Here is a 9981-nt window from a genome sequence, read left to right as displayed (position 1 = left end):
GGACAAATGATACCCTACTGCCTTCCTAACCAAACAAGCATAGGTTGGTTTGCTATACTAAACTCGTGTTACAAGGTCAAAAGTCAAAACAGTGTTTGTTAAACATCAGTCTTTTCATGCTAAACTCGTGTCACAAAATCAAAACAGTGATTCCCCTATAAAAAAAATCAAAACAATGATTTTGAGCTTTCGGCCTCTCCCATGCGATTGATCCAAACGAGGGTCGCCATTTTTAGGACGATCCGCCATAACATTTGGGCCCAATTCTCTCTCAAAAAATAAACTGGGCCCGTGTCCAAGTCTCAAAAAATATTCTAAGGTCCTGTCTCGGCCTTCTTCAACCCCACGCCGCGATCTCCATCCTCACTGAGACCGACCACTCGCCGTCGTCCCCTTCCAAGCAGCAGCAGCAGCAGCGCGCGCTCGCTATTCGGCTTTGCCTCCTCGCCGTGCTCCGCAGCTTCTGCCCCGCCCCCGTCTATACGGCGCGCCCTCTCGGAGAACCTTCCTCGTTGACCACCTCGCCTGGAGCCGCATCGCTTCTGCCCCGCTCGGCGCGGCGGCTAGCGCCACTGACTCCTGCCGGCCCGACCGCCACCACTCACCGCCCCAAACCCCACCTTTCCCCTTCCAAGACGAAACCAAGGGCCGCCACTGCGTCAGTCGATGGGAAATCGTGCCCCGCGGGCCGAGATTAGATAAGGATCTGCACGTCCCCCGAAGACCTAGGCCAAATTGCAGTCATGGAGCCGTCAGCTAAGGAAGATCCGCAGCCGAAGCCGCGGCTCATCGTTCGCCTTGGGATATTCCTCGCTTCTCACCACGTCCTCTTCAGGTTCGCTCCCCGTCTCCCTATTTAGCACCATGCTTAGTCATTCATCCCCGTATCCTGTTCCCCTAACAAGTTCTTCGCCATTTTGGCGCCAGCGTGCTGTGCTGTTCCGCGGGCATTATCGCACTCCTCTTCCTCCCATCACTTGCAAAGAACACATACCTCTCGGAGAATGCTCTTATACCTGGTACGAAATTTTCTTTTTCACTGCCGTTATTTGGATCCCGGTATAATTTTGTACTTGAGCGATCGGTACCTTAGCAAAATAGAGGGTTGAATATGATATACCGGAGCGGCTTCCATGGTTATGACTCAATAGTGGAGGCAGATTATCCATATCCGCTGCGTCAAGTATTCATCTTATCGTGCTAGTTGCAATTTATCAGTATGTTCGTGTAATGCAAGCAGCATATGGCCGTTCAAAGATGGGACATAATGTTTATTTCAAACCTTTGCATGTAGGCTCTGCAAATCCATTATTCTCCAGCGAGGATGTCACGGAAGCTAACAAGTTTATCAAAGGAATTGAAGCTGCAGCTGGGGAATCAAGAGGCGGAATGTAGGTTATTCTATCTAAATTCCTTGTTCTGTGCGCAACTTCCTCTTCTGACAACAGTGGGTTCATCTTTGCTTCTATTACGCTGAATCTGCATCCTTGTTTTTGCAAATGTACGGATAGATGTGTTCAATATTTCAAGCTTGCCATTAAAGCGCTTGCCATGATGAAATCTGTGATGGTTATTCCAACAATATATAGTAATTTTATTAATAAACATACGCATGGTATCAATGCAATTCTAAATTCGAAAGAGTAATACTTGTAAACATACACACAGAATCAATTTTCTCCATATCTTAGTTAAAACGAAGTTAAGGACGTGCCAGTTTCAGATGGCGATATAATCGCAAGCGAAGGGTGTCATACTGGATTGTCAAGAGTAAATAGTACAACCTCCATCCGGAATTAACTGTCGCTGAAATGAGTGTATCTATATGCGTTTCAGTGTGTAGATTCACTCATTTCAGCGACAGTTAATTCCGGACGGAGGGAGTAGTTCTTACCTGTGTCTGCTGTAATGTACAGTTTTATTACAAATGTCACAGGGAAATGCCAAAATTCATAGTGCAACAAATGAAAGATCTGGGTGCAGAAGTGTGTTACCACAAATTCCTCCCTCATAGCAAGCATTTTCATCCTCTGAAGTTCTTCACTTCCATGACAAACGATTTGGCGGTTCGACCCAATGGCACCTATTCCAACTCTGGAACAAATACAATTGGCATTATACGAGCTCCTAGGGGTGATGGAAAAGAAGCTATAGTATTGGTTACTCCTTATAATCCTCAGAAAGTTCAGGCAAATGAAGTATTATCACTCGCACTTGGTTTCTCTGTCTTCTCCCTCTTAAGTCGAGCTGCATGGCTCTCAAAGGATATTGTGTGGTTATCTGCAGACTCGCAATTTGGGGAGTACACCGCAGTCTCTGCATGGTTAAATCAGTACCATAACCCTATGTTTGTGGGTGGTGTTAAACATGAACTTGATGGTATTGCAGAAAAGGCTGAATTTACGGATTTCAAACGTGCTGGAACGATGGCCGCTGCTCTCATATTTAAAGTTGGGGAAACTAGGAAGTATGGTGATAGAGATAGTGTTACAATGTATGCGGAGGCATCTAATGGCCAAATGCCAAACTTGGACCTTCTGAATGTGGTGCACTATCTAGCTGTTCATAGACAAGGTTTTCGTGTGAACATTGAGACAATTAGTTCGTTGTTGAGTTCTGCATGGCTTAGGGCTATTGCTGAAGTGATTCATACTCTTGGGAGTATATTGAGAAAAATAAATCCTGACTGGAAGCTTGATATTACAGCCTCTGATTATGTGGAGGGGACTGCCAACCTTGCTAGCTCTATTTATAATCAGGTAATAGGCAGGGTATTTTCCATTCTATCTTAAACGACACTAGCTTTTCAGCTGAACCTAATCACTTCTTGTTGGGTTTTGTTAAAGCAGGCTCTTGGAGTGCCCACCGGATCTCATGGCGCGTTCCGTGACTATCAAGTTGATGCCGTTTCTTTAGAATTTTCACCTACATTTTATATCAGAAATGAGAATGCCAAATCATCATTTCTTGTAAGGGGTGGAAGGTCAGTTCTTACCGGGCTACTTCAGGCTGCATTGCTATGAAATATTTCAAACGTCTTGTGATTATTGACATGTGTTGAATTGCTTAGTAAGAGGAAATATGTAAGGTCAGTGTTCTTGATTATCAGAGACAAGATAACTATACACCATGGAAGTTTTAACAATTAGCTATGGATCTTAAGACTTAGCCTGCTGATAACCTTACACTGTTATAGTAGGCCTGTTTAATTCCAAAGCTTTATTTTCTTTTTTCAGCAAAAGATGTCTACTCTACATTTTATAGAGCGCATGGTTAAAACGTGGTTTATACTGATTTGTTCAGATATTCATTTGACATGCTGCTTTTGGTTCAGGTTACTTGAAGGGGTGGTACGTTCTGTGAATAACCTGCTCGAGAAGTTCCATCAATCCTTTTTCCTATATTTCCTCACAGCTCCGAGCAAGTTTATTTCAGTTGGTGTCTATATGATTCCTTTTGCACTTCTTGTGGCACCCCTCCCAATAGTTGCTGCTGCTCTTGCCAATGGCGGTAGAAAAAAGGAAAATTCAATCGACAGCAGTAAAACAAAGGGCAGTGCTGATAATCTGCAAATGGAGGGTGGATCATGGAAATGGCTTCAAGCTGCAAGAGTTCTGCTTGTTATCCAAATTTGGGCAGTGATTGTTTCACTACTACCGTACTACATCAGTCAAATTCCCGATGGTACACCAATACAAAGTTCAGTGATCTGGGTGGTGCTCGCCATTTTGATGTTGATCGTCCTATATGCCATGTTTGGTTCACCATACTCTGCTGGTGTTGAATGGAAACTTCTGAAGGCCACGATGATCACTTCAATCTCAATAGGGCTGGGGCTTATGTCGATAATTAATTTCGCTACTGCTCAGCTTGGGGCATTGATTGTGATCCCAATGTGCTTGTTTTCTCGGCCGCTGAAAGCACAGCTTGGTATGAGCTTCCTTCCACGGACAGTATTGTGTGCTTCAAATATACTTCTCGCCATCTTTGGTTTCCCTCCAGCTGCATTGTTGATTATAAAAGGGCTGTCCAAGGGGTCCTGGACAGTAGACCTTGGAGATTTCTGGGCGTCAATGGAGTTCTTGTGGGAATGGAGTAGCGCCACGTATCTGTATCTGTTTCTTGTCCATCTTCCCTGCTGGCTTTTATGCATCCATGTCTTGCTGCATCCATGTCGCGAAGTGGGATCAAAGGTTAAGCGGGAGTAAGATTGTTTGATCTGGCGAATTGTTTGGTAGTCCAGAACAGTGTAACAGAGGTGTTAATTTCTACGTTCTTCAGTTTGCTAACCTTTTTTATTTTAAGAATTGCTTATTTTCCGAGATGGAAAGGATCTACAGGCGACAGCAAGTGGGAGAAAATTGATCTGTCTTACAGTGTCACCTTTGCAGAACATTGTAAAACATTGCTGTTCATAAGGATGTTGGATTGTTGTGGATTGTTGTGGACGCATCACAAGTAGTCCAGAGATATGTGCAAGAGCGCAAATGGTGCGCCCCCATTGGGCTGTGCCTACCGCGATTTTACCATCGATGAGTTATCCAAATACAAAATCGCACAGTTGTCCGTCGCACAAAATTAATAGAAAGAAGTTCCTGAACTATCTGGTCTGACTTGAACCATGACACTGTTTATGTTGAACAGTAAATTTCTTGTTAAGCATTAACCGTATCCTGATTTAGAAAATGATTTTGTAGTTTATGATTTTCAAGTTTAAAAGGAAAATAATGGAAAACGCTATCCTTCAGTCGGCTCCGCCTCCTGTTTAGCCGTCGGATTGATCTTAATCGAGCGCTGGCGACAAGTCTTCTGCAGCCAGTTTTCCTTTTTTGCAACAAGCGTATTGTTTTAGAAAAATTCTGCATGTTTAGCTGTCGGATTAATCTTAATCGAGCGCTGGCGACAAGTCTTCTGCAGCCAGTTTTCCTTTTTTGCAATAAGGGTATTGTTTCAGAAAATTTCTACAACTGACAAGTCTTCTGCAGCCAGTTTTCCTTTTCTGCAACAAGCGTATTGTTTTAGAAAAATTCTGCATGTTTAGCTGTCGGATTGATCTTAATCGAGCGCTGGCGACAAGTCTTCTGCAGCCAGTTTTCCTTTTTTGCAACAAGGGTATTGTTTCAGAAAATTTCTGCAACTGAGGTATTGTTTCATAAAAAAAAAGATTCGGTGGTGAAGTTTTTTTCCCTTTGATCTTAATCGAGCGCTGGCGACAAGTCTTCTGCAGCCAGCTTTCCTTTTTTGCAACAAGGGTATTGTTTTAGAAAATTTCTGCAACTGAGGTATTGTTTCATAAAAAAAAAGATTCGGTGGTGAAGTTTTTTTCCCAGCAACATGCTAGTTTCAGAAGATTTTTGTAAAAGAGGTTTTGTTTCAAAAAGAAGAAAAATGGTTCAACAATGAATATATGTTTCTTCTACAACAAAGGTCTTGTTTCAGAAACATAGCCCTGGTTGCACAAAATGCCAGATGAGCGCCCGGTGTGGGAGCGTACAAGGCAAGCATTGCAACAGGGCACATGTTTCAGAAACATACCTTCGGTTGTAAAAATTGATAGAGGAGTGTCTAGCGTGAAAGCTCATCGTAGTTGTGCCGGAGTAGAGCCATCTGCTTGGGATGCTGAGTCAAAGGAGGCGCGACAACCCGTCGGCCTCCGACGCTCCATGGCCGAGGCCCTCAAGCCATGGTGGGGCAATGTTGTTGTCTCGGCGGACCTTTGCAACAAGGTCCTTGTTGCAAAACCCCGAGCGCAATAAGGCCAATTTTTTTGTTATAATCTTTAAGACAAACAAATTACAGATCCACCCCAGTTTAAAAAAAATCTGATCTGACCTCTTTACGTGACGCCAACCTCCCTCGCGTCTGGGTTGCACTGGAGACGCCAGGGCCCCTGGCGTCTGGCTGGGCCCAGTCGATCAGCCTGCCGTTGACCAGATGGCGTGGCGAAGGGCCAGATGCCAGGGTCCCTCGCGTCTCATAAGTCCAATCTAGTGCAAACCTACTGGTGTCTGCTGTGTGCACCCAGACGTCAGGGTCCCTGGCTTCTGGTCCCGCCAGACGCCACGGACCCTGGCGTCTCATATGTCCAGTTTAGTGCAAACCTACTGGTTCCTGTTGTGCGCACCCAGACGCCAGGGACCCTGGCGTCTGGCCCTGGCCACAAGACCAGACGTGAGGGTCCCTCGCGTCTGGGTCCTGAACCCAACTATACTATGTGGTGGACTGTTGGTGTGGGTCCCACCACACTCACTTTCCCCTACACTTGTTCTTCATTTCTGCTCTCCTCCTACCTCCTTCCCCTCAAGACCCCCATCGAATCTGAGCAAGAAGGTGATTTCCTAACATAAATCTGTCCATAAACTTTGTTCCTTGTAGTATTCTCCTCCGATTCATCCATTTTTTTGTTGAAACTTCTATATTATGATACATGTTGTACATCTTACATTTTTTACATCTTAGAGAAACCCTAGCTAAATTTAATGTGTATTGAGTAGTTAGTGTGTATTGAGTAGTCATTTTCTGAAATACAGGATGAGACCGTTCATTTACGTTGAGGCTTCTGCTGAGGCGGCGACGAAGTGTGAACGCGAATTTATTGAGGAAAAAATGAACTACTGGGTGGCAGCCGTTGATGCGTTGAATGCGGCGTGTAGAGCCTTTTCAAACTACTGTTTCTTAAGGATGCTACTAAAAAAATCGACAAAAAAGAGAGCGAGATCAAGAAGCTGAAGAAGAGGAAAAAAGATTGTCGGCGTGATCTTGCAATGCAAGTTGCATTGTGTGCAACAAGGGAAGAACATCAGCAATTTAACATTCACAACCAAGGCCAGGTCATTGATTGGTTAGTGAGGCAACCTTTTCCGCGACTGCCGAAGCAGCCTTCTCGTTGGGCATGGGTCAAAGAAAGAAATGATATCATTTGCTGCAATCCTGGACCTAACGACAATTAGCCTATGTAATCTTTGTCATTTGAAACTATAATGACATGTATCCATCAACCTGTTATGTAATCTTTATCATTTGAACTATGTAATCTTTATCATTTAAACTATGTAATCTTTATCATTTGAACTATGCAATCTTTATCATTCCAACTATGCAATCTTTATCATTCCAACTATGTAATATTTGTCATTTGAACTATGTAATCTTTATCATTCCAACTATGTAATCTTTATCATTCATAACAAGTACACAAATTAAAGATAACATAACAGGTGCACTTCATTTCATTTCATGACATGTTCACGAATTCAAGATAACATAAGGTGTTCAGTACACGACATGTTCACAAATTGAAGATAACATATCAAGTGCACTTCACTTCACTTCCTTCTTCCTCTCTTCGCTGCTTGCCCCTTTCTGGTGGGCACTTCCTCCTCCTCTTCTTCGCTAGACTCCTCTTCTCCCTCTGCCTCTTCCTCTTCTATATCTTCCTCCTCTTCCTCTTCCTCGTCTTCCTCTTCTTCAATATACTGCATCCCCTTAGGCAAATTCTTACGACTATACTCCGGGCTACGTGTAACGACCAAGATGCGGTCCTTTCCGATCTGGGGGTCGAGGCCCCGAATAGGAAAGAAGCGCATCTAAGTGTTTTGCAAGCAAGTAAACATAGCACATAATAATAAATAAAGTAGACAATCTGGGGTTCAATTGCCTTCTTATTAAAATACAGAGTACAACGCAGATACAAACAAGGTAGTTCCGGTACGGACTACAAAACAAGGAAAATGCTATGCTACCCGCTGCAGGCCCACGATCACGACCACGGCTCATTCCTCTGGATAGTTCACGTAAAGGCGATCTGTCTCCTCGTCGTACTGCCACGCCAGCTGGGTGCCGTCGGGATCATCTGCCTCTGGGGTACCTGTACCTGCTGGGAGTTTCGGAGGAATCCGTGAGTCACGGGGACTCAGCAATCTAAGACCCTGGTGCCAGATCTAGTCATGTCATTGGGTAAGGAAGGGGTGAAGTGTTTCGGGCTGCTGCATCCTAAGGTTGAATAAGTGGCTAGCTTACGCAAAAGAAGAAGTGACAGTGTTCTATGCTAACGGTCGTGAGTACTTGATCAGAAAGTGATCCTGAACACCTACCTACGGCATTCATAACCCCGCCGTGTTCCCGATCGGAGAGAGATCTCCGAAGGGACAGTCACGGTTACGCACACAGTTGGCATATTTTATTAGTTAATTTTTAAGTTTTCTAATACCGGATGTTAACAAAATATTCCAAGTTGCCACATAACCGCGGGCACGGCTTTCCGAAAGATTAAACCCTGCAGGGGTGCTCCAACTAGTCCATCACAAACGAACACAGGCCGCAAAGTCATCCTCTATCACGAATCTCGTGATCTCGTCGGATTCCTTAGAGGAAAACCTCAACTCTAGGGTAAACCAAAGCCTCACCGGGATTCCTATACGCAAGATATACCGCTAAGGCAAGACAAGGCTAGCAGGACCTCCCGACGTGTCGACGACCCTGATAAGAGCCGCGTATCTCAGTCTCAGGACACGCCGGATGAGTCACACTACAGGTATACCAAACCTCATGTTGCCGTGTGGTGGCCCCATAGTCTGCCCAGTTTGGACCAACACTCATGAGGAGCACTGGCCCGGGTTGTTGATTAAGAAACCTCGGGGTAGCTATTCCCTATGCAGCTTTTTATTAAGTGATTAGCAAATAGTACCAATGTTGGGTCCTGCCGGACAAGCCTTAACACTACGCGATTTATCAAGGGGGTCCCCATAACAACCCCGAACGTGTTAGGAGCGATCATTATGGAATCAAACACCGGTAACCGGTAACTAAGGCGGCAATAACGGAACAAGACACCCGGCAAAAGGCTAGGCCTCCCGTCATTTACCAAATATATAGATACATTAATTAAATACCAGAAATTAATATAATGATATCAAGCTCATGGCAACTCATGAGTGAAAAACACCTGCAACTAACAATGCTAACATTAGTAGCTGAGCAAGCCTACCTAGCCATGCAAATTTGCTAGGAAAGAGTAAGGTGTTTGGGCTCATGGCATATGAAGAGGCAATATATTTTCAGTGGTAGGCAGCGAGCAATATGACGTGGAATCGAAACTAACATAACAAGTCTAGATATGGGATCAAGGTCATGTCATCTTGCCTGTGATATCCTCAGCTTGGAATGGTTCTGGATCGTCCTGCAAGTACTCTCCTGACTCCACGTAATCGGTCTCCGCTCCCGGTGCTACCCAACACAAAATGACAGCCAATGAACAGCAGCACCACAAAATGCAACAATCACATGATGCATGAGATGAAAGTTGAGCATGCACCACTATTTCTAACACTAGCACAAGCAAGAATAACTACAACAAGTTCCTGGTCAGAACTTTGCACTAAACCATTTGGACATGCATGAGAATGATATGAACAGATGCATCTCGTAAAAACGGTGCAAAACCATATAAAGAACTTTGCAAACTGAGCTACGGATCAACGGGAAACAACGAAACACGATATGAAGCCCTACGTGAAAGATTCATCACCACACACACAATTGGCACAAATCTGGTGTTCCCAGGTTGCCAAGACATTTATTAACCCAACATGAATGAAATGGAGCAAGGTAGAACACCCCAACAACAATTAAACACAAACTTTGAACAAAATGTCAAAACTACGCAATCTGCCAGTTTCTGCATCTTAGCTGTTTGTGAGCCACATGCAACATAGCTACAGGTCTTCAAACATGACAAATAATATATGTGGATGTTTCCAACCAAGAACGCTACCATATCTAGCAAGAATCACAGCAAAAGGAATTAAACTCTAGAAGATACAAGGCCACAAACTTTCCCAAAACCATCAGTTCTCAGGGACTTAGTGAAAATTCCTGCACCTGAGTTTCTGTTTCTGTTCTGAAGCTTTTTTACAGCCATCAAAACACAAGCTACTGGACTCCAAATGACTTGAAAATTGACAGGAAGCTTCACAAACCTAC

The 9981-nt window shown here is 44.1% G+C and overlaps 1 protein-coding gene across 2 annotated transcripts; it reads left to right on the top strand.

Moving 5' to 3' along the window:
- The first annotated feature begins 290 nt into the window (after nt 1–290).
- On the top strand, nt 291–4434 carry LOC123444124 (glycosylphosphatidylinositol anchor attachment 1 protein). 2 transcript variants are annotated; one of them, XM_045120743.1, is made up of 7 exons: nt 291–835; nt 928–1019; nt 1295–1391; nt 1937–2759; nt 2850–2983; nt 3335–3510; nt 3541–4434. In XM_045120743.1, the coding sequence occupies exons 1-7, from the start codon at nt 744–746 to the stop codon at nt 4206–4208; spliced, it is 2082 nt and encodes a 693-aa protein (XP_044976678.1). In that variant the 5' UTR covers nt 291–743; the 3' UTR covers nt 4209–4434. The 2 variants fall into 2 exon arrangements, with proteins under 2 accessions (XP_044976678.1, XP_044976677.1); XM_045120742.1 differs by having other exon boundaries at nt 3335–4434.
- The last annotated feature ends 5547 nt before the right edge of the window (nt 4435–9981 follow it).

This window comes from Hordeum vulgare, chromosome 3H, assembly GCF_904849725.1.
Source record: "Hordeum vulgare subsp. vulgare chromosome 3H, MorexV3_pseudomolecules_assembly, whole genome shotgun sequence".
NCBI lineage: Eukaryota > Viridiplantae > Streptophyta > Magnoliopsida > Poales > Poaceae > Hordeum > Hordeum vulgare.
This window is presented reverse-complemented; position numbering and strand designations above follow the sequence as displayed.

Coding starts and splice junctions, on each gene's coding strand:
- LOC123444124 (XM_045120742.1), top strand. CDS start 744: ATGGAGCCGTCAGCTAAGGAAGATCCGCAGCCGAAGCCGCGGCTCATC. Junction 1,020..1,294: donor GGAGAATGCTCTTATACCTG/GTACGAAATTTT, acceptor CTTTGCATGTAG/GCTCTGCAAATCCATTATTC. Junction 2,984..3,334: donor TTTCTTGTAAGGGGTGGAAG/GTCAGTTCTTAC, acceptor CTTTTGGTTCAG/GTTACTTGAAGGGGTGGTAC.